This window comes from Epinephelus lanceolatus, chromosome 6, assembly GCF_041903045.1.
Source record: "Epinephelus lanceolatus isolate andai-2023 chromosome 6, ASM4190304v1, whole genome shotgun sequence".
Classification (NCBI taxonomy): domain Eukaryota; kingdom Metazoa; phylum Chordata; class Actinopteri; order Perciformes; family Serranidae; genus Epinephelus; species Epinephelus lanceolatus.
This window is the reverse complement of record NC_135739.1, coordinates 31,882,829-31,907,589: the sequence shown is the minus strand read 5'-3', so window position 1 is coordinate 31,907,589 and position 24,761 is coordinate 31,882,829. Positions and strand designations below refer to the sequence as shown.

The 24,761-nt window shown below is 39.7% G+C and overlaps 2 protein-coding genes across 5 annotated transcripts in view; both read left to right on the top strand.

The window, feature by feature from the left end:
* Positions 1 to 1,284: 1,284 nt before the first annotated feature.
* Positions 1,285 to 7,234, top strand: LOC117253621 (alpha-2-HS-glycoprotein). Its single transcript, XM_033621182.2, has 7 exons — positions 1,285 to 1,602; positions 2,724 to 2,834; positions 3,339 to 3,426; positions 4,146 to 4,312; positions 4,799 to 4,906; positions 5,594 to 5,680; positions 6,480 to 7,234. The coding sequence occupies exons 1-7, from the start codon at positions 1,369 to 1,371 to the stop codon at positions 6,990 to 6,992; spliced, it is 1,308 nt and encodes a 435-aa protein (XP_033477073.1). The 5' UTR covers positions 1,285 to 1,368; the 3' UTR covers positions 6,993 to 7,234.
* A 3,360-nt stretch (positions 7,235 to 10,594) lies between these two features.
* The window catches only part of LOC117254215 (G-protein-signaling modulator 2-like), a 22,877-nt gene continuing 8,710 nt past the window's right edge, over positions 10,595 to 24,761 (top strand). Inside the window, exons 1-6 of one of the 4 annotated variants that reach the window (XM_033622325.2) lie at positions 10,595 to 10,727; positions 20,196 to 20,417; positions 20,804 to 20,939; positions 21,327 to 21,466; positions 22,978 to 23,101; positions 23,405 to 23,520. In XM_033622325.2, coding sequence (XP_033478216.1) covers positions 10,720 to 10,727; positions 20,196 to 20,417; positions 20,804 to 20,939; positions 21,327 to 21,466; positions 22,978 to 23,101; positions 23,405 to 23,520 — 746 coding nt within the window. In that variant the 5' untranslated portion in view covers positions 10,595 to 10,719. Of the gene's footprint in view, positions 10,850 to 16,167; positions 16,242 to 20,195; positions 20,418 to 20,803; positions 20,940 to 21,326; positions 21,467 to 22,977; positions 23,102 to 23,404; positions 23,521 to 24,761 lie in introns of those variants that run through there. The other 3 variants (XM_078168972.1, XM_033622326.2, XM_033622324.2) reach the window with 3 other exon arrangements.

Here is a 24,761-nt window from a genome sequence, read left to right as displayed (position 1 = left end):
TTTTTTTAAATCACATTTTTTCAAAAATGCCATGACAATCCATCCAATAGTTATACAGACATTTCACTCTAAACCGAACATGTCGACCTGCTAGTGGTGCTAAAAGTCAGGGGAAAAGTCATTTGGGTACATCTTGTAGGAACCATGAATATGTGTACACAATTTTGTGCAAATCCATCTAACAGATGTTAAGATTTTGACCTTCAAGACCACTGACTGACCAACCAACATCGCCATCCCTTGAGCCATGCTGATAACAATGCTGCCTTCCTTCATGTGTCTACAGACAAGATTTTTGAATCATTCATGTATTTTATTTCACACTTAAAAAAAAGTGTTTGTAAAAGCTCTAAAAATATGTGTTGGGCTGACAGAGATATAGAGATTGTGTGTGTGTGCATGTGTGTGTGTGTGTGTGTGTGTGTGTGCTTGCTAGCCTGTGTCCTACTCTGTACTCAACTGCAGTCACAGACATTAATCGATCTTGTTGTGAACAATGGAACCAATCTGACTGCTCCAAAAGTGTGAACCCCACCCATAACACACAGTCAAGCCCAGTAAACTGTTTACTGCTTTGAAATAAAAAACAAAATATACTGTACATTCAATTGATAGAAATGTTTCCAAATTATTTTGGGAAAATAACACAGTGATCTGGAACAACTGAAATAATTACCATTGCTCATTTACCAAATTCAGTCAGACTAAGGATCGATCCAAATCTTATTTTTTTTTTCTCAGCAAAATAAAAACAGAAAACACAAATATCAAAGATACAAGGATCTAATACAGCAGCAAGTCTAATGCTAAAAGTAATTAACTGGATATCAGTGAATCATTAACCCAGTTCTGACTGGTGGGCCAACAGTTTTACCAGATTTCCCTCCAGTACAGCACACCAGACTCACAGTGACCCCCTGTGGTGAGATCCCCATATTACAGCCACAAAATATGACTAATTATTTGATACAAGTTATGTAAATGGGGATTATTGCATTAAATTAGATCTCTTAAATACACTGCATGCATCTTTTGATCAGGATTAAACAGAACACCCCCTGCATTGAGACTAAACCTCAAGTCTTATTTGTGCATGCATAGGCCATAAACCTATTGTGAATGAAAGTTTTGTCATTCACGCTGCTTGTTTTATAGGAATGAGTGTTCCCCGGGTTAAATCACTGGAACGTTCATTCACAAGTATCAGCCCTCTGACATCAAATAAACTTTGTCCTTGGCATCATTTCAACATCTCTGTCATGTTTTGATTCCAAAAGTCACTGCAGAGCCCAAACGCAAACAAAACAGAACAAACTTCACTTTAAACTCAGCTCTGTCTTTTGGCTCCTGCCTGAAACCTCGGCCACTATGGACAAATCCATCTGCACATTATTACTGCTATTATCCCTGCTGTTCATTCACACTCAGTGTGTGTACGGCGAGGGTTTTGCACTGTCACCCATCCAACTTGCTCCCATCCCCTGTAATGACAAAACAGTGGAGAAGCTGTCTCGTCTGGCTGTCACTTACATCAATGAGGATCGCACCGACGGCTACAAGTTTGCCCTCAACCGCATTGCAAATGTCCACCTGCATGCTCAGGTCAGTACAGAGACAAATGCCCAGTGGGAGAAGCAGCCTGGGGTTGTTGTAATATTTTGTCAGTGGGTGATTTGTTCATGTTTAACAAGGGGAGTTGGGTGGAAAGGTTATTTTCCCTTCTGTTGCTGCTAAAATATCAAAACATTTCTGTGAAAAGAAGAGAAATCACACACTGATAGATTTAACCAGCCGTGGCCAATCTTCATGTCAGTGGGATCCCATTTGAGAAGATTTATGTTTTGTTGTTAGAAATAACTGTGCACAGACAAACTTTAAATCAGAAATCACCCTCTTACATTGTCACAATGTGCTGACTCTCACTCTGGGGAAATGATAATGAAATTAAACTCTGCCTCTCAAGGACTTATTGTAGTCCCTAGACCCTAGTTTGGGAACTAGTGGACTACATCAAAGACATGAAAAATAGCAGCAATTACATTAGTGTGCAACCACTGAGGAATAAAAACAACGATAAATATTTGTTGTTTTCACTTAGTTGTGAATGACTGGCATCAGTGCATGTCGCTTATAATAAACGTAACATTAAAATTGATGTACAGAATTTTATGTCATGAAATGAGAAGCCACCCCCTTTTCACGCCTCATGAAAAAAGGCCTTTAGTACTGAAGTGACTGTTAATAAAAGTCCAGGTCATTTCGGTGCAGGACCGCCGGGACAAACCTTACACAACAGGCTTTATGAACTTCATGCTGTCAGCTGCTGAAGGCTATTGTAGCCCGGCTGTGGGATAGATCAGGTTTTAAAAGCCTCAGCTCAACTTCATGACCTGAAAAGGCTGCCATTACACCTGCTCAAATTGCTGAGATTTGTTCTCAGTGCTACCGCTAAAATCGATATTGACCAAAGTGTTATAGGGAATTACACAGAGCACCTCCTAAATGGTTCCTTACAAATGTAACTGAACAAATGAAGGTACTTGGCAGAAGACTTCTCATAAATTTGAGTCTCAGATATTCACTAAAATGAAGGTAATTCTTCTGTTTATTCCATAAACAAAAATACTGGTGCAGATAACAGTACTTTTTGAAATTCTGAGCACACAACATTGTTTGTATACCCTCTCACTTATTACTACGTGTGTTTGCACTGTGAATGTCAGGGCCCAGCAGGCAATGTGTATTACCTGGACCTGGATGTCCTGGAGACCAAGTGTCATGTAGGTAGCCCAAAACCATGGAAACGCTGTGACGTCAGACCATTCATGGAAACAGTAAGACACACACACACACACGTGACCCGTGTTTGTACTTGTACTTTGCTTGTGATGACTCCCTTACACTGGAAAAAGGGGCAGCTAAAGAAAGTCACAATATGTTATTTGAAAGCACTCAAAGCAGCTTTATCTTGAATTCATGGTTTAGATTTTGATATAAACACATTTCTATATATTCCACATTATATTAGCTCATTTGAAAAGGGGATTTTCTGTGGCATAGCCCCCTCTTACACTTGCCTAAACCTAATTCTAACATTAAACCATAAAACCAATGTCCTACCCCACAAACAGTCTATTGAAGAAGGAAGACTGGACACTTACTAAAAATGTCCTCATTCTCCAGTCTAAAACGTTGGTCCCCACAAAGATAGAAGTACAGGAGCACACACGCATTTAAAGTCAGCTTGTCTTGTTTTAGTTATGTCACATGTTGCCAAATCTTTGTAGAGAAATGGCTTTGAGTGTCATAAGGGTTCATTTCTTTTTTATTCTTTCCAGCAAATCTCTGGCAACTGTAACACCACCATTCTTCACACACCAGACGGATACTCCTACCTGTACAGCTACGACTGCTTTCTTGTCCCAGGTGACATTAACATATTATTAGATTGAATAAAAGCCGCCTGAACATTACAAGACCAATTCTACTTTACAATATCACAGGGAGATTTGATACCAGAAAGTAGGGATTTGGCCACATTATGCTACTGTATATGCTACACAGTATGGTTTTGTATCTTAAAGAATTAAGGTAGTGTCCCACTGATCTAGAAAAGGCTGGTGCTGGTTTAAATTTCTCAACAAGTAAAATTTGTGATAGTAACATTGCTCAGTATACAAGGGTCATCAGAAGAAGAAAACAGAATCTACTTTGAATAGAGGTTTCTCCGCAGACATTTTCATTTGTTACAAACGGGTGTAACTAATAACATTATTAACTGGTTCACCTAAATGGAACTGAGCCTTGATTAATACAAATAGTTACACCTGTGCCTTTCCTACAAGTTACACCCTTATCTCAAACTCAAATTAAGTATTTAGTTTTTAGATCCCTTAAAGAAGTACATTTAATTACCTGTGTGGGTGTATCAGTGGTGGATGGGGGCTTTATACAATCATTAACACGAAATGCTCCAAAACATATTTTATTGCTGATTTAGCTTTTGTGTAATACTTCTATTTACTGCTTCTGCTCAATGACCATGCTTTTCTGCCAACATATTCTGCATACATTATCTTGTTAGTTGTTATTTCAGTGCAAATGTGATCATTAAATCTCCTATATTATCTGTCTGATTCCTGTAGATACTCCAGAGAAGCTCCAGCTGACCTGTCCAACTTGCCCCCTCCTGCTCCCTGATGACAGCCCACAAGCATTGACTGCTGCTCAGGTCACTCTGGCTCACTATAAGAGACAGTCCACACTGAGTGCAGGGCTTGGGGTGAAGAGGATCACCAGAGCTGCAGCACAGGTATGACTGGATTATTACATTTATTTGGACAAATAAAGTCCAGAAGGGCTGATTTCATTGCACAACAATGTGTTAAATGTTGCATTTATTGGGAAATGACACTTAAGGAAATTATCTGGGTGTGCATGAGCAGACAGCACAGTGCACCTTTGCACTTCTGTGTGCCAGATGAGTACCTTTACTGCTCCACAAATACCATAATGAGTCTGGCAAGGTTGCAAAGAATTACTACAGACACTTGTACTGCCTTACCAGGCTTTTTGTTTTGGGAAGCAAAAAGGAAATTGAGTAGTTTCTTTGGGGACAAAAGCTGAATAGCAGAATATTGCTAATTAATTCTTTTACCTTAGGAAATGTTTTTGTGAGCTCCAAAACCAAGATCATAGCCATGAGATTACAGAAGCCATACCGCCTCTCTCTCTCTCTGCCTTCATAGGTGTATTCCTTTGTGTTATTTGCCTTTTTATTACCCTATTGTTTTTTCAGTCTGTGCCAGTGAAAGCCAGCTTCGTGGAGTACACAGTCCAAGAGTGTCCGGAGGGACTGACAGAGAGAGGCACCTGCCAGCGACTGACAGTCAAGTCTGACACAGAGGTACTCAACACAAGGCATTCCCTCTATACAATAAACACACCATATCAGACAAGTAAAGTTAGTGTAATACTTAAATACTTGAAAATTGACACAAAAACATGAGTGGGATATCATTCCAATCTTGCTTGGGATATTTGTCTGAAGGTGCTCAATTAATTTCATAAAATGGAGTCCTATGCTGAGAATTTGACACAGTAATGGCGCTAATTAATGTTAATGTTCACAAAACTTAAATAAACATCAGTCAGCCAGCATGTTTACTATCACTGAAGCAGCATTAACTTGATGGCATGACAGATTCATTTCTACTTTTAAAACTGACAGCACTGAAGGGCTGCAGTTTTTAATGTTTTTTTCACATTCTAGTTTACAAAAGTTTCATTTACCTGTTATTTAAAAATATATATAAAATCATCGAAATACATACTACGTAGCTGAACTTATGCTGAATACAAAAATGTCATGTGACTCTGAAAATACTGCTTACATTTGTTCAAATTTTAGAAAGTGGCAAAATGATCACAGACCCCGTAGACCCCAGAAGGTTAAAGAAACCTGACAGGTCTTCTCCTATTTAATTTGCTATTTTATTATTGACTCTACATTTTTCTTTCCTGATGCTTTTTTTCTCGCTGTGACCCAGTATCCTGAAAGACATCAATAAAATGTTTCATTTTCTCTTCTCAGACTGCAGGTTTCTGTGTGGGATCTGTGCACGGAGACTTGAATGTCCATCCTGATGTCCAGGTGTCCTGTGAGATGTTCAAAGCACAGGTACAGGAAGCAGTTAAGAAATATTTATCACCAGAATCAGACACAGGTGACCAAAGAAAAAGTTACAACACAAATCCATGAACAATATGCCAAAGTTAAAGATGAAAGGAAGAGAAAGTGAAACAATAAAAATTCCATCCTCCAATTACTTGCTGGTAACATGTTTCTACAGTTTTCAGAGCTTTCATGTTCTTTCTTACACACACAGGAAACAAATCCAATTTATGGGGATAATTTGACTACCAAAAAAAATATTTTGATTCTCTCTGACAGTACATTAAATCAGGGAAACAGCAGCAGAAAATTTTAACACTCGTAGCAGAAAAAACCCATCTACACCCCAAAAAGGACAGAACATTCTCATCCATTAAAAGCTGTAAGTCAGTAAGTGAGTATGTGTAAAAACTCCAGCAAAAAGTAATGTGAAGTGCCAGTCACTTCACTAGGAATGTCATAAGCCACTGCCTGACTGAGATTTGATGAGTGTTTCATGCTCTGTTTTGTTTCAGATTTTACCAAGGCAACCTTTATAATGACAACGTTCTGAATGAATGCCACTGGCCATATAATTATTCCATTGTGTCTTGTGTCTTCAAACATATGTTGGGCTTGTGTGTGTTTAAACTTATGTGTGAGATTCAAAATTGTACGGTTCTGTGCTATAATTATGTTGTCTTCTCACTTCTTTTTAGGGCTGTGGTGTGTAATGTTATATTGCATGACTGAGACTCTTTATGCAGTCAGTGAGAGTGAATTTGTCAAATATCAGCTTAGTGTGATCTTGTCTCTTTGTCCGCAGAATGTGGACATCCTCAGACCAGTGCAGCCTCAGGGTCACGACCTCCCACTAGACCCTATGATCCCAACGTTCCCGCCTCTGATCGATGACCCAGGAAATGATCCGCTGCCTGTTCCCTCTGACCCCACACTGCCCCCTGTTGTTCAACCAGAGCCATTTGACCCCACGCCAATTCTCCCTGCACCCTTTGACCCTGTGCCCTTTGATCCCCCTGTTGTGGTCAACCCCTTGAACCCCCTCACGTCATCGTCCAGTGAGTCAGCTGAGGATCTAGTAAACCAGCAGCAAGGACCACCAGGTGCTGGATCTTTTGCTTCATCTTCTGAAGAGATAGGAGGCCCTATAGCACTGCGGCCACCCTTTGACTTCCACTACCAGAAGCCTGAACGCAAGAAACGGCAGGCCCTGATGGAGACCTCACCCTCTCACGACCCCATCTTTCTGTCTGATTTCCCCAGCGGATCCTCTCCTTTCCGCTCCTGTCCTGGTCCTTCTCGTTACACCACAGTTTAACTAGTGCTGCCAGTGAGGGGGTGGGCCGATAAACTGCTCCATTCCCTGTCACTGGAGGCTTGTAATAATTTGTGCTAATGAGAGGAATGCTGTCTCTTCTCACTGGCCCCGAAATCACCTCTCTGCTGCTACTGTAATACTGCTCCAAACGTAGCCAGTGCTTAAACCATATGTATTTGAAAATGGCTTAAAATATTGGAACAATTTCAATAAATCTTGGTTTGATGAACTTATATATCTTAGCTAACTGTCTGACAATATTTTTTTCTAACTATTTTGACAGTATAAAGCAATACCATTTTGATTTTGGGGCTGAATATTTAAAGGCACTGTATGTAAGAATGTGGCCAAAACGGTTACTGCACTCAAATTCAAAATACTGCCACGAGTCGTGTCCGCCCCCCCCCCCCCCCCCCTCCCCTACTGATTCGAGGTTGCTGGACAGCAGCACACTGGAGACTGATTTGTATGCCCACGGGCGGCTGCCGTGGCAGGGCCGTGTCGCCGCGTCCTTGATCTTCGGTTTTCCAGCGGACCGTTCGAGCAAGTCCAGCTTCTCTGCTGCTAACGCTGCTGCTGGGATACAGCTGAGGAGACTGCTAATGCTATGTCCTGGGACACTGCTAATGCTGCTTGCCGTGCTGCTGTAGCTCAGTCGTAACTTTAACTGATGCTGAGACTCTACTGACTGCGTGACTGGTAGACGGCGGTGGGTGGCGCAACAGGCCAAAACACAAATCCAAAACATAAACATGATTTGCGGACCGTAATTTTTTTTTTTTAAATGCGAATATTCTGGCTGTACTATTGTTGTCGGTGAGATCAGTATGTTATATGAACATTATTCCTTAGTCTCTGTGACATATTAGGAGGATTTTATGACTATTTGCTTTAGATTTCTTACATATAGCTCCTTTAAGAGCTAAAACAATTAGACTTTGTTTGTATTTTGAGGCAATGTGTGAAAAATGTTAATCACTGGTTAGTGTATTGAAATAACTATCTCATTAGCTAAATATGTGAGGGACACATAACGGGGGAACTCAATTCCTTCATCAGAATGACTTGGATGACCCACTTTGCCAGTAACACACTGTCCCACTCTGACATGCTATTAGCAAGCTGGGACAGAATCACGCTTTAAAAAAGAAGATTACTATCAGGGTGATTTAAAAAAAATAAAAATCTGATTCAACATGACATCCCAAAACAAAATATATAACAATTATAAGCTACCCATCTTTTTTTTTTTTTAAGAACCTCAACATTATTTACCTCAGAACACTATGTTAATTACTTTTCACCTCAATTCACTGCAAGCTTGTTGAATATGTTGTGCCACATCCTTGCACATACACAGACTTGCTAATAATGAGCTCAGTGTTGATTTTTAGTAATGGAAGTATATACAAAGAAAGATAAAAATCATGAAGCTTAACTGTCCCACTTTACCAGTGTTCATGAAAAACTACATTTGGGAGGAAAGAAATTATCTACTTACTGTTTTACTTTGATCTCTGATCTGCTGACATTTTTTTTAATGTCTGAAAGGGTTAATTTAAAGGAAGATAATTCTCACATGAAGTACTGTCTTTACTTTTATGGCTGTGTGTGATAATTCAGTTATCGGGCAAAAAATCTGTAAAAAAATCTGCAGAAGGTGAGAAAACAGTGTGATTTCTACAAATTGTTTTAATGTTACCTAAAAAGAGAATTATTTTGTGCAGTGTGTGTCTTATTGTCTTAGTTTTGGCCAGTGCTCCAAGTCTGGTATTACATTGTGCTTGAACCACTTGACACTTACAATAAAGAAAAAGTCAGGGTTGATCAGGATTCCCCAACGCAGGGCTGACACTGTGTCAAATAGCATTGACATGAAAGACAAATGCAAACATCTCAGGAAAGCTTTAAAAGCGTGCAGCTACCTAAAGCGGACCTTTGTAAACACAAAAACCAGAGCTATTAGAAAGAGGAGACCGACACAGAGGAGAGAAGTAGTAGAGATGCGATAAGTCATTCCTCATGTGGCTGTAGTGTCACTCTGTCTGATCTTTAATAAACACAGTATCCCTGGGTTTTTCAGAATCTTGCCCTCTATAAAAACACTCATCAAACACAAGCAGAGCAATGTGCAGTCCAAAGCAATGACAAATACAGAGACCTGTAGATCAGGAAATGAAACAGCGGAGATAGAGAAAAGCCCACAGGTCAAGAAGCAGTAGTCCGTCTTCATTTAAAGGACAGTGGCAAGTCCTTTGGGGACAGCAGGCAACACATTTTTTACAGAGGACAGGTGGTATGAATGATGAGCAAAAAGGCGTGCAAATAACCATCCTGAAACAAAGTGAGGGACTGAAACACTGCTGATATGTTGCCTTGACATCTATTTGCACACCACACTTTCATTCCTGACCCTTGGTGGGACCACGCTCACTTTCATGTAACCCCTGACTAATCAACACTGAGGGGTTAGCTTGTGTATGTGTTTATTCAAAGGACCTGCAAGTGACTTCTCTCCTTTCCGTCTTAGCTTTCTCTACTAGTAATCCCAAATGCTGTAGAAGCAGGAAAGCTCAGGTGTGAATGACTCTGATCCGTCCTATCTTGTTGAATGAAGAGTAAATCCTTTTTTGTACAGCTTATCGCAGAATTTCAAATGGTCCCTGCATTTATGTCCTTGTTGTTTTTATTCTTATCAAACTGACAGATATATCAGACCCATCAGGAAGATTTTTTTTAAGTATAGCCTAGTTGGGAAAAAATTATATTTGGTAAAGTCGAAGGAGGTTATGTAGCTGGCAGATGATAGCAATTTCATTTTTGGGGTGTGACACTTTTGAGATGTGGCACCTTGAAATATGCTTCACAGCTGGGGTGAATTGATGGCGTAGAAAAGCATATCGTAGAGAACAACAAAAAGAAATGTTGACAGTTTAGAAAATTCATTCCTGACCTTGGAAGCATCACTTGACAAAAACAATATCACTGCACGGTCCATTCAGTTACTGTTATTGAGCTTTTGATTGTATCTCAGTGTCTTCCCTGGCAGATGTAAATGTATTTTGACAAAGCCCAGGCTTCAACAAATCCCCAATAAAGTAAATTTATGACTTTACTCTGTTGGGTGCTTTTGGAGATTAGACTTTCAGCCAAAAAAGCATAGGCCAAAAGTCACAGTTTACATTGGGCATAAAGGCTTTTATTTTGAAATGGTAGACTATTTGATAAACCTATTGCTGCTTTCAAGCGTTTGTCGGAATTCCCCCTTTTCCAAGGTCAGAGCTTACAAACACACTTGTGACTTTACTTTAATGGCGAGGCCAGTTGATCAGTTATTATAGGTATTTTAGAAACCAAGTAGTACAGAGCCAGTTTGTGCGACAGGGGGCGAAAGAGACCTTCAAGTGTATCCATCACGTCTGGCACGTAATTACTGCTGAATTAATACGAGCCTATTCGCCGCACGTTACTGTATAAAACGGGACTTTAATCCATCAACAAAGGCCTTCAAATTTCCTCCTCCCTCTAAACGTCACATTTAAAGTTTTTTTTCTTCTTCTTTTAGCAGATCTGATTGGTCAATCGTTCGTTTAAGTAGCACTGTCAACATTTCCGATGACACTTGAAGGCAGCGACCATGGAATCCTAATTGGAGGCAGATTTTCAGCGCGAGGAGTGGCTTCTTCAACTTCTGCTTCCCGAGACAGCGGAGTCATCTTCCCTTCAGATGTACGGGTGAGTAGCTTAGTAAACAACTGGGTGAAAAGATAAGTCAGGAAGGATTCAAGTTGGTGGAGATATTTTTTTTTCTGAAGCTGAAGCCATGTTTGTGGTGTATTCGCGTACTTCAGTCTGAGGTAGGTGAAATGAATTCCTGAAAAGTTTGTTTGGGTCAGTCATGTTGTCGCGTTCCTTTTCTACTAACTGTCACAGTTAAATTAGCTAAACTCGTGAAATGTTAGCTTATTTAGCTATTTACGGACCCGGTTTTGACTTTGTTTTTATATTATTTAACAGATTAAAATGTCTCTCCACTTAAAGTAAAGTTCGGTTATCTACCGTTCAGACAGCGAGCATGTGAAGGCATGTTAAACTGACTCATTTCTAGTGTGTGACTTCCCAAACAGTCATCATCATGAAGTGGAGATGTGTCATTATGAGACATAACTGGAAATAAATAACTCAACTTAACTCGCAGCTTCTGTTTTTTCCTCTAAAACGACATACCAGGATCTCATACTTTTAGGACACAAAAGTAGTCATTATTTGCAAGTATGAAACCTGCTCTTACTGCAGTAACTTAGTCGCTTTTCCACACTTTCACAGTTATCCTTACCGGTAATGCAAATTTCATTTCTCCATGAAGCACACTTAACTAATTTTCAAAGGCAGTGATTACAGAGAAGCCCACAGTGATGGTGTTGCAGTCAGTTTCCATTTAACTGTGTTTGACCTCTTTTCCCATGCAGGGTTAGGGTTGAGTCTCTAATGATGGTTTCTTCAAATGAAGCTTTCTTCAAAAGAAAAGATGGTTTTCACTCTAGAGAGCATCACTTAATTAGACAGGGATTGGTTGGGCGTATTCATATTGAAATGGTTAGGGTTTATCTCTAGCATATGTGACTAAATCAGTTTTACTCAGAGCAAAGGGTTTCAAAGGAGCTGTTGAAGACTTGCAGTGCTTCTCCTTTGTAGTTGTCCACACAAGAAGTCCTTCTTCTGCTAAAGAAAGTAAAAAATGTAAGTCTTTTGTTGTGGGGAAAAAGGATTTTAAACTTTTATGGTGTGTTGGTCATGGCTCTGTTGATGCAGGGCTGTTTTCAGGCCTTTAGAAACTCCGAAGGAAAACTAATTGCTCTTATTTTATTTGCAAAATGCCCACACGTCATTCCTCCAAGCAGATCAGAGGTCTGAATAGTTGATATTAATATCACATTGGCTTTAATTTAGATTTATATAGATAAAATATAAAACTGAAAATGCAAGTATTTGGTACTTTCTGTTGCTGTTTTGTTCTGACATGCCAATACGCCTCAGTTCCTGAATTTGTCCTTCAGAGTTACTTGGTATTGATGAGCTATAGTGCAATGCAAATATTACTACAAAGATTGTCCCATCGTGGTTGATAAAACATTTGTCTATCAATATTTTTCAGTGCAATCTGCAGCTTTTTGATGTGCATTTAATTGGAGATTGTTAGAGGAATGTTTCAGTATTTTTCAATAGCATGTGCTGCTTTTCTTTCTCTTTCCTTTGATAGCTACAGCCCACGTTTCAAACACTACTGGGAAAAATAACGTAGAACACGGAGGCAGGTCAAAAAGCGAAGTCTCCGTTTGACAAAGAGCTGAAGAGACTTTGAGCATGGTGTGATTGTTGCCAGACATTGTGGGCGCTGCATCAGAAAAGGCTGCACCCTTTGGGATTTTTGTGCACTACACTGTCTAGTTTACAGAAGATGATGCAATCAACAAAAAATCATGCAGTCAGCTGGAGTTCTGTGAGTGAAAACACTTCACTCAGTGAATGAGGTCATCGGATAATAGGCTCATTCAAGCCAACAGGGAGGCTAACAAATCCGGCACAGCTCGGTGCAACGGTATTTGCAGAAAGATCAAAACAAAATGCTCCCAGTGAGACATGGGAGGTGTGAAGAGTTGAGAAAATGTTGCCTGGTCTGTTGAATCTCAAGTTTTGACATGTTTGTGTCACTTTGGCACAAATAGAATAAATCCTTCCTGCATTGGTTCATACCGTAGACTGTATACAAGCAAGTATTTAGTACTTTCTGTTTCAAATGTGTGGGTTTGCGTTGCACTCAGTCTACACAAAAGCAGATCAACATCATTTGAATGCCACAATGTACTGTGAGCCATTTTCAAATGGATACTTTCAACAAAATGGCAACATATCAAGTTAACCCACCCTGGGTTTTTCTAATAAAGTTTAGTTTGCTGGGGCTGGAGCCAATCCCAGCTGACATTGGGCAAGAGGCAGGGTACACCCTGGACAGGTCGCCAGACTATCGCAGGGCTGACACATAGAGACAAACAACCATTCACACTCACATTCACACCTATGGGTAATTTAGAGTTATCAATTAACCTAATCCCCAATCTGCATGTCTTTCGACTGTGGGAGGAAGCCGGAGTGCCCGGAGAGAACCCACGCTGACACGGGGAGAACATGCAAACTCCGCACAGAGAGGGCTCCCACACCCGGGATCGAACCGGGAACCATCTTGCTGTGAGGCGACAGTAAATTTACCAGACCATAAGTTTACATTTAAGCCTTAAGCTCACCAGACTAGGGGAGTGAAAAAACTAGTAAATATTAACATTTAAGAAACTATAACCAGTGAATGTGAGGTTATTTCATTCTCCAGAAACAAATTATGAGAACCTCTGACATTTAATTTTCTGTCGATCCACAAATCCCTTAATTGACTTATCATTTCTGCTCTAGAACTGGACTGACAGCTTCTGCATAATTTATGGCAACTTAATTGTCAGTGATTATATTTAAACTGTAGAGCACTGTTGATTCAAGTGCTGCTCTCCCATCTGCATCCTCTTAAAATGACATGATTAATTGTGCTTGTTGAAATGAATAAATGAATGAAGTAAGATGTTGCTGGTGCGAAGTTGCAAACACATGACGGTGTGTGACAGTGAGTGTTTACTCTTGCTTCCCAGCTCCAGTTTCAAGATAAGAGGAAGGACAGAGATAGTGTGACGGCTGAATTCTCGTGTTGTCCGGTGGAAACCATGCATGGCGGTATTCAGCCTTTCCCAGTGACAGTCCTTGTCACTGCGTCTCCAGATTTTTTTCAAATAGCCCTTTAGCTTGGCAGTTGACAGAGGTCTAGCATGTGGTTCAGTCTCTGGTGCTTGTTAGGACGACCAGGCTGACTGTCATGTATGGCAGCATTTTTCTGCACTGTGCACTGGACAGGGAGTATTTACATCATGTCCGCCACAGGTAGGCTCTATATTCAGTGTCATGTTAACTGTAATATAGACTGTCTGTACTTTATAAATTTAAGATGACTGTGATAGGATCTGTTTTAATTGTATAGTATCAGAGGAAAGTGTGTTTGTGCTTTATATATTGTGATAAAAGCCTGAATGCTTTACCTTTGATTATAGATTTGCCTCATATTTTATATGAATTAGGGCTGAAACAATTACTGAATTAATTGATTAGTCTATCAACAAAAAAGTCTCATCATTTGATAGTCAGACTAACGTTTTAAGCAAACATTCTTTGGTTATAGCCACTTAAATGTGAAACTCTTGTAGTTTTCTTAATCTTCTGCAAAGTTAACTGAATATTTCTTAAACCATGGACTGCTAGTTGGACAAATTAAACGATTTGAATATGTCAGCTTTGGCTTTTGGTAATTTGATGGGCATTTTTTCTATTTCTGGAATTTTCATTGATCAGTCAATTAATTTAGAAAATTATTGGCAGATAAGTAGGCAGTGAAAATAGCCTAATTGTTAGTGGCAACCCTAATATGGATTTTTTAAAAATTATTATTCAGTATATTGCAGGGTAAATGTTTGTGTTATGATTTTGTTGAGTCTAAAGGGAATATCAGACATGACCTATCAAACAATAATGAAATGTTCAAATCAGTCAATGTTTTATTACTGTTTGCCCCTGCCCATACTTGATTTTATCAGAATATTCAGGATTCGTGTGTCCACATAGATGTGAGAAAAGCAACAACAGTTTTTCTGTGGCAGTAACATGAGACCTTATTGGCTAACTGATGAAGGATGCTGAGCAGACTACAGGAGGTCCTTACTAACCACAATGTAAATATTTCATGGCAGACTGAAACAATTGTGAGAATATGTTGATTGCAGGCAATGTTGTCTTTGTATAGTAGAGTTGACATATACTGCATCACCCCATTGTCATGTTAGGTATTACACACACACAAGCCTTGTCAGGTCGCTGTGTCATCGGCACGTTTTTCTCAGAAAAAATTCCACCCTCTGTGTCAATAACCTGCAGGCTAGTCCGTTATCTGTTACTGAACGCAGTCTGATAACCAGACACTCGCGGGTCCAGCCTCAAGCACTAACGGCAATATCCTTGAAAGGTGTAAGCAGGAGGATGTTGGGTGTGGTTTCAAATGTTGGTGCTGACCCAGAAGCCAAAGAGACAAACAGGACAAACGGTGCAAGGCACACAGGTGGCTCTGAGCTCTAAGTTGCCCTTAGTGAAGAGGCAGTGAAAAAGCGCGCGTCATTATCTGATTGTTCTGATTTCCACATGCACCTGGGTTGAGTTGTTTCCAAAATCACCCTGATTATATAAGGATCTAGATTTTAGTATGTTAACTGAGGTGACAGCTTTAACGTCACATGGCTTTTTCCAGTCCTTGTGCTCAACGTAATGGTAAGGCAATGTATTGTTTTATCCTCTAGAGGGCACGTTGGTACAGACTTCTTAGTTAATTCAGACAAGTGGATTTCTCTGGATCGGCTACCGCTAAATTACTAGAAGCTTTGGAGGGATTGGTGAGATCTGCCCCAAGAAATCATTGAGAATAATGGAAGTCAAATAACAAACAACCCATCTCATTAAAGTATATATTAATCATGAAGGTGAATTATTTTTGAGGGGTCAATAGAAGAATCTCCACCTGTCCAGGCTGCCTGCCACTAAATGATTATTTCTTAGAGTGTTGAGCAAATAGCCTTAGGGCTCACTGGAGCCACTTAAAGTGGCTATAATTACCACTGAGGTCTGGCTTAATTGGAAGTGACACACACCATCGGGTGGCTTAGAGATGCAAGTTACAAATGGCCAAGTCATAGAGGAATTCGACAATCAGCTCAACTTGGCAGCCTAGCTGACCATTATCTCTTCGTTCATTTCTGCTCGGTAACAACCTGGCAATAATCTGTACTTGCTTAAACATAAGGTCTCTCGCCCCGGCTCTTGACTGTTCAGGTCAATGTGAACGCTGAGCGGATTAAATCCTTTGTTTTCCTGTTAGCACGGGTTAGCAGAGCACTCTGAGGGACAGCAATAGATCCAAGGGAGCCGTGTTTTATTTTTATGAAACTGGGAAACTGTGGCTGCGTGCGTTATGTGTTTGCACGTGAAGGAAGAGAAGGTAAAGGGTGTTGTACGGAAAGTGCTGTGTCTGCTCCAAAGAGTAATCGTGAAACGTGAAATGTCCGTCGTGTCAGACTGTCTTGAGTGCATCAGAATGGGGAGAAGCAACAGGTATGTGACCCTGAGCTTTGGTATGTCACTTTGCATTGATACAAGGTAATGACTTGTTCTGTTAGCTGCCAGGAAGCTTGTTAATCTAGACAAGGAAACAAATTATTTCTGATTTCTAGTTTTATATAGCACTCATCATAGAGGATTTATCCCTAGCTTTCACAACATGTCTGAGTATACTGTCACAGAAAACCTGTCCAAGGAATATCTCTGGTAACTAAGAGCAAATGCTATTTTCTAATTGTATAGAGCTATGAAACATTTTCCAATATAGGTTTCTGAAGTCTCTACATCAGCTTTCACTTTTCAAAGGAGGTTCCTGCTGTCAAGCCAAGATTAAATAATTCTCTACTTGACACCAAGGTGTGTTTAGGTAGTACCCGGGAATGGAGATGAGGAAGCTTCTAAGTTAAGGCAGAATTATGTGAAGCCACATTTTGTCAGTCATTTCTCAGTCATTAATACATTGAGTGGATCATATCAAAACAAGTCCTCCAGCAAATAGAACATAGCTTGTATCATTTGCTAAAAGGGACAGACCTAAGCTTTTTATTGCAGTTTGTTGGGGGGTCAGGAAACAGACTGGAAGGGGTTGTGTTGTCTGTCTGTTGAGCCCTTATACTGGGTTTCTCAGGGAGGCTCAAAAGTCAACATGGAAGGGGAATTCTAAGGCAACCCGTTGAGAGCTAGATGTCTAACCTCTCTTGTTCAGAACCCAAATATGTGCCAAACACACACAAAAACATTATAATGGTGGAATTGTACTCCTTATGCACTCATAAATAGCAAAAAAAAGAGATTAAAATACTTAATTATGTGTTGTTTTCTCTGTTCATTCCAATGGATGAAGAACAGACAAGAAAAAAACACAAGTTTATTTATTTGTCATGAATGGTTAAGTCGTACTAATAAATAGTTTTGCTTTAAGACACATAGCCTATTTATATTTTGTGCTGTATTTGTCATCATAACTCAAAATATCCTCAAAGTATCTCCAGAAAAAAGTATATTCAAAACCTCCTGAGATTGTTTTCGGTGTGCATAATCAGTAGGATGCATTATGTGTTGATTGCATCATTAGAAAATCAAATCGGAACAATGTTTTTCTGTTAAAACTGTATTTCCCTGTTCAGTTTTACAAATTATGTACTTTAACAATATGATTCATAGATGAAAATGTACCTGTCGCTTCCTCCTTGCCTCGTGTAAGTCATGCTTGTTAAAAAAAGGGGGTGTGGCTCTCCTTAAGTCCACTTTAGATAATGAGGAATAATGTGATTGGCTTAAAGACATCCAGTCAAATAAGTTTGTGTTTTTGGGTGGAGTCTGATGACAATAATCAGAAATCTAGACATCCTAGAAAAGTTATGTCCCTTGTAGGGAGGGTAGATCTAAAGGGGTTTAAAGATGTCCGAAACCTGTGATTATTCAAATGATAATTCATGCTGGCAGGTGTTGTTTTTTTTTTTTTGTTTTTTTTTTTTTTTTTCCCATCTGAAAAAAGGTTAGCATTTTTATTTTCTGTATGCTTTAAAAAAAAAAGGTATTTGGTTTGTAAATATAATCTTTTTCTAGGTCAGAATATAGAGAAGTAGAGGGTTGTTTGGTCCAAATTTAGTTTTAGTTAACCGGGATAAATGACCTTTAACTTTGGAAATTGTATCTTGAATCTGCATCCTACAAATGAAGTAAATGCTGAATGTCCCCTGCACCCATGCATGACTGGATTTGTTTTACTGTCTTGTGATGTAATCCTACAGATTCACTCATGTGTCTTTTTTTCCCTTTTCTTTTTTCCATTACTAGCAATTTGATGTTGACAAAAATGGATGATCTTATTTCTTAGGGAGGGTGTGGAGGTTATAAAATGGTTGTCCTCACCACAGACACATCTGAGTTTACTTTGTGTTTATGGGTAAATGTTAGGCACATATTTTCATTCCAGGCTAATTTTGGAGTTTTTAGGCTCATGGCAGACAGGAAAGGCTCTGTCTTATTTTGGATTTATAGTTCTTTTCTCTGGCTTCTCTCTGCTTAACATTTGCTGTTTTTGTATCTGTTGTATGTGAATGCTTCCAGAGTATACTTGCTGGTACATTCACTGTGTTCCCTGATTGTGACTAATACCACCATCTGCATTTTGTCATTTTGGGACATGAAATTTCTTGGATATTGGAAGCAATTAGAAGTCAAGTCATTGATAAGTTTCTTAACAGAGCATTAATTGAAAATGGTTCTGATTTTAAATTATGTTGTCTTTTTAAGGGATACTTTGCTTTGTATTATAATATTGTAGGTAGTATGTGTAAATAACTTACATTAAATTTTGCTCCATCTTGCCAGTGCCCAGATCTCCCTGCTCATTTGCCAGCAAAAATAAGTTTATTTTCTCTGGCTCTTGGGCTGTTGCTTGAACAGCAGATTGTACTTCCTTATTTTTGTATGCCCACCGCCACTATGAACATAAATAGTATAGAAGCAGCTTGAGAGAGAGAGAGAGCCTCCCCTTTCTGTCACTCTCACTTTCTCTCTCAAACTCAGACCTAACTCCTAATTAAACTCTAAAAGTAGGCAGTGCTTATCAAATATAAACAAATATTCTGTTACTGTATTGCCTATTGTTTGCCTAATAATAGTTTTATAAACATATTTTAGTGCACTGTTTGGCTGTAATATGAGAGTTTGTGAACAGGAAGTGGGTGCCATACAGTTTCCTATATTTTAAAACTGGAGGCTGAAAAAAAAAAAAGATCAAACAATAAAACTGGGCAGTGTTGATAAAATATTAACCAAGATTGGGTTACAGCCTTGACTATTTTTCACCAAAAATGTTTTCAGAAACAGATTTTAGTGCACTGTTTAACTGTAATACAAGATCATTTGTCACCATGGATGTATCAGGAGATCTGGATACAGTATTGGAGGTGAGCACCTGTTGCTCAGTGGCACATGAAGCCAAAATGGTTAAAATGCCACCTGTAAAATTACCCGGATGATCGGCATTGCTTCATCATTGGACCCACTGAGCAGGCGTGTTAGAGATTTCCACCGGTCGAGCCAACTGCTTGCAGTTTAGCATTCCGTTAGTTTGACTAGGAATAAAATGATTTAATCTTGGGGCTCTTCTAGACTTTCCAAATGTTATCAGACCGCATGGATCAAATCCTGATAGTGAAATGAGTCATTTTGCGGCGGTTTGGGTGTTTAAAAAAAAGAATCCATTGATTTATAGGCATTCGTTTCAAAGTATAAGTCTATTTGGGCCTAATGGCAGTTGTAATTCCACTGTTTGACCACTATGAAAATTAGCTTTAAAGCCCAATGCACTTCCTGGGGGCCTGCTTGTTATTAGCCAGCCACCATGTTGTTTTCAGACGGATGACTTACATTATGTCACCCACCAGTGCATTCTGGTTATTACAGGTTTTCTACCTCTAAAGAGAAAGCAAATGCCACAGCCCTTTTCTCTGCTTTTCTTTGGTCATGTAGCACCGATTTCAAAAGTATTTGTGTATGTCTACTGCATAGCCAGCCCAGTTTTGTGAAAAGACTACTTTTCCAGCGGTGAAGTACTTCTTGAAGTAATTTGTCAGGTAAAAATGACAAGTATTTTGACAAGCAGCCATTCTGTCTTTTACATTATTTTAAATTGAATTTAGGGTATGGACTGTTGGTGGGACAAATCAAGCAATTTGAATCACTATGGGGGAAAATGTTTCTATATTTTCTGACATTTTAGAGACTACAGTTAATATGGTGATATGAAATATAATTACTTTGTAATGAAAACTACTCTCAGCCTTCATTTTGCCATATTTCATTAACTGATTTACTGTAGGAGGATGTAACAACCTTTTTTTAATGTGTTGAATCCTCCTGATATAGTTAAGTATTTCATCAGTATTATGAATATTGGAAGAGTTCACTTCTCACATAGATCTCACTTTCCTGCAGGATGGAGTCATCATGTCTGGACCTGGCTCTGGAAGGTGAGCGGCTCTGTAAGACTGGTGACTATCGTGCCGGTGTGTCCTTCTTTGAGTCTGCCATCCAAGTTGGAACAGAGGACCTTCAAATCCTCAGTGCCATCTACAGCCAGCTGGGCAATGCCTACTTTCACCTACAGGAGTATAACAAAGCCCTGGAGTACCATCGGCATGACCTCACACTTACGAGGTAAACAGTGTTCACAGTCTTAATATTTTTGTGTTTTAAAACCATATCCCCCTTTTAAACCCTTGTTATACAGATAGAACAACCTTGGAAAAATACCAGTGTTTCCTGCAGATTTTTAACTTAGATTAGCGACCGTGCATACTAGTTCAATGTAAATAATTAAAGATTAAACTCTAACAATATATTCTGAACAAATGCTAAAACTTTTTTAATCACCATATTCCCCCTCCATGATTAAATTTCTAGACTCAACTCCACTGTATTGCTGCTTGCAGCTGTAAATTACTTTCTTTCCTCTTGTGTTTTTGTACTCATACACTTCAGTAATCCGCTGATATTCCAGTCTAATTATTTCCTAATGTTTTTTATCTCCCTTGTTATCCCAGAACAATTGGAGATGAACTTGGTGAAGCGAAAGCCAGTGGCAACCTTGGGAACACATTAAAGCTGTTAGGACGGTATGATGAAGCCTTGGTTTGTTGCCAAAGACATTTGGATATCACCAGAGCCATGTATGATAAGGTGGGTTGTATTTTAGTGATATTTAAGGTGATATTTTTACTACACAAGAGCTGTTTACATATGGGTATCTTCAGTCCTCTTATCTTAAACTGACAATGGATGGCTTTACTGTTCTGTAATTAGAGCACAGTCAATGACTAAAAGGCTCATTGGCTTTGATTAGAATGCATCCAAATGTATTTTCAATCATACCACATGACTTGATTTGCAGCCACAGAACAGTTTTGGTATGCACGATGACTGCGAAGCGTCGGCGTACCAACATCTAGAATAGTTTGCCAGCCCGCTTGCAAACACGCAGGTCTGGTGTCAGTGTATTTTAAGTATATAATTACAGCACTGGTCACTCTGGTTTCCGCCTGTGAAAATCTGGTGTGCGTGCTGTAGGTTGGGCAGGCTCGGGCGCTGTATAATTTCGGGAACGTTTACCACGCCAAAGGCAAGAGCATCTGCTGGACTGGAGCCGAGCCAGGAGACTTCCCAGAGGAGGCCAGGATAGCCCTGAGGAAAGCTGCACAGTACTATGAGTGAGTTGGTATCACTAGACATTGAATATTTGTTGTTTTGCATTTATTTTGAAAGCCCCGAGGTATGATACAAGTGACCTGATTGTTAAATTGACAATACATCAACTGCAGCGTCACAGGTTTGTTCCCCACAATAACCTTGCTTGTTTAGTTTTTTCTTCTCTTTCTGTGTTATGCCGAACATCTGTCCGAACCCACGTGGGATTACAAGAAAATGGCTGTTTTCCAAAACAAGCATTTTCATGTAATACATACACAAAAACTCAAGAGCATAAAAAGTTGCATTATCAGTAATTTTATGTTCTTTTGAACTTATTTATGTGGGGAAAAAATCCAAATTAACTCTACACTGAGAAGAACTACTTACAATTTATCCTAATGAAGAGCTTTGGTCTTTTCTCCCAGGCTTTCCCTGAGTAAGTGGCTAATTCAAATGTATCATATGTAAACACAAAACTCAGTCTTTTTGTAGTAAGATAAAAACAGATATTGATTTTGTGATTATGGACGATGCACCAAGTATTCTGCTGTTCTCAGTAAAAACAAATCTGCTTCTTCCCGACTGAAACACTATCCATTTTAAACAGTAAGTGGTGAAATACCAGATCTCAGCAGGGCAAATAAAGATCTTTCCTTTTTAGATAAATTATGTACAACATCATTCTCTGCACCATATTCATATTTTATCATCATCCCACTGCTCTACCTTGTATCAAAGTTTCCTTGGGTAAGATGTTAAACTCCTACATGGTTACTTTTTGTAAATGTGCCACCTGAATTCCTCAGATATGAAGTGTAACATACTCAAAGCTGGTTGGATGCTGTGTAACATTGCAACAAAAAATGTTTTTTCAAGTCTCTGAAGCACACCTTGGCTGTCTCATCTTTTACTTTTTGGCAGTGTTTACAAGTTGTTGATGAAGTTGTGCTCCCTCTTGTCTGTGCAAAGCTTCACAAAAATGAAGCCAGGGCAAGTCTTTTTTCCTTTCTTTTTTTTTCTCCAAACAAGCAACATGTCACTTAACCTGTTGGCTGATGCACGAAGCAGGTTAGGCCATCTTTATTGGGGGAAAAGTGAAACGATCTAATGTGTGCTTGTTTGCTCATCTTCATGGTATCCAATCAGGAGGAGCAGTGGTGTAGGTAGATGGGTAGGTTACCGAGGAGGAAGTGGATATACTCTCTGGCTTTTTGGCTTATAGGTGGGTATACTGTTAACAGCCAGAGAAAGAGGAGGGTATACTCTGTATACCTGTGTATACTCTCCACTACACCACAAAGGAAGTGGTGTTATTTTGTCTAAATGTTTGTTTAGTTCAGTAAATTCATAAAGAGGAAACAAAAGGCATGGGTTGTTTATGTTGTGAGAGCTAGCTGGGTGCTGTGGGCTCTAACAGGATCTGAAAAATGATCCTGAAAGCACAAAAGGTTTTTTTAATTAAACACTTAAAACGTGTTCAAGTGTTTACGTACAATAACATGTACGTGTGTGTTGTTTCTTTCTAACAAAGAGCAAACCTGTGTCTGGTGAAGGAGTTAGGCGACCGAGCAGCCCAAGGTCGTACCCATGGCAACCTTGGCAACACTTACTATCTGCTGGGTGACTTTGAAACAGCAGCAGCTGCACATGAAAAGGTAGGTGGCAAACATGCACCCCTTAAGTGTGCACCACACATCACCTGCTTCAAATTGGCCTTGTTCCCTGTGTTTTTAAGGCCTTTGATAGACAAGTAACACATTAGTTGATATTGGATGAATTTGTCAAGAAGATGTGGAAGTTTTTACCCACATACATTTTCATTTTCTCTGACCCCATGAGTGTGAAGGCTGTGTTAGTCTTCATTATCTGCCACATCCTCGACAACCTCTAAAATGTTTCCTGTTAATCCTGACCTCAGTGGCAGTAATGTGCACCCTACTGTTTGTCCTGTTTGGCAGCGGCTGCTCATCGCTAAAGAGTTTGGGGATAAGTCTGCTGAGAGGAGGGCCCACTGTAACCTTGGCAATGCTCACATATTCCTCAGCCAGTTTGAGGTGGCGGCCGGTCATTACAAGTGAGTAAACAAGTGGCGCTCAAGGCCTTTGTCACCTTGGGATGGCCAATGCAGATATCCTGTATGTCATCATTATATTCTGACACAAAACAAGTATGCTGATGTTATTTTTCATTTTAAATTATGTTTTTCTTCTGTAAAAGCTTAAGTGACAGGAGCAAGAAGTATTTTTTCTCAAGTTGTATGTTTTAACTACTGTACATATTGTATTCCTTTTACTATTGTAGGACACATATTAACATTAGGCAAATTGACTGCCGGTTAAAAACTAGCTTATCATCTAACTTGGGTGCATTTACATTTGTTTGAATGTGGATTCATGTATGTTGTCTCTTCTCAAATAAAACCTTAATGAAACCATAAATCAGTCAGATAAAGAAAAATTAGATCAAACTGAAATTGTCCTAACTGGGAAGTTGGTTCATCGCATCAGCCGAGAATGAGTTTTGTTGGCAACACTTTAATTGTCTCCTGTTTAGCATTTAGCAGTATGTAAACATTTAATAAATAGTATATAACACACAACACTTATCAGCCATAACATTAAAACCACAACACCGATCATCTCGTTACAATGCAGTGTTCTGCTGGGAAACTTTGAGTCCTGGCATTCATGTAGATGCCACTTTAAACACCATTTAAGAAAAAGTACACCCCATCATGGCAACAGCACTCCCCAATGGCAGTGGCCTCTCCACCAGGACAATGCCATACTGAACTGCCACACAAACTGCTCTCAAAAAATGGCCTGAGGAACATGACAGAGAATTCCAAGTGTCGACTTGGCCTTCAAATCCCTCACATCTCAATCTGATCAAGCATACCCCAGAGGTCCTGTGTCTATGCCTCGACAGGTCAGAGCCAAGTGTGATCTTTGGTGGGGCCTCTGACCTGTCGAGGCATGGACACAGGGCCTCTGCGGGTGTCCTGTGGTGTCTGGCACCAGGGCGTTGGTGACAGATCCTGTGAGACCTGTCAGTTGTGATGTGGGGTAGCGGCAGGTCCTACAGATGCTTGATCAGATTGGGATCTGGGGAATGTGGACATCAGGTCAATACCTTGAGCTCTTTGTCACATTCCTAGGGCCATTTCTAAGGCAGTTTTTATGGTGTGGCACGGTGCATTGTTCTGCTGGGGGACCACTGCCATAGGGGAGTGCTGTTGCCATTTGTCATGTGGCATCAACATGAATACCAGGACCAAAGGTTTACCAGCAGAGCATTGCATTGTAAGAAGACGAT

Bases quoted from the DNA above. Each gene is read 5' to 3' on its own strand.
- LOC117253621 (XM_033621182.2), top strand. From the start codon at position 1,369: ATGGACAAATCCATCTGCACATTATTACTGCTATTATCCCTGCTGTTC. The intron at 4,313-4,798 runs GTATGACTGGAT...TTGTTTTTTCAG, and splicing joins TCACCAGAGCTGCAGCACAG to TCTGTGCCAGTGAAAGCCAG. The intron at 4,907-5,593 runs GTACTCAACACA...TTCTCTTCTCAG, and splicing joins CAGTCAAGTCTGACACAGAG to ACTGCAGGTTTCTGTGTGGG.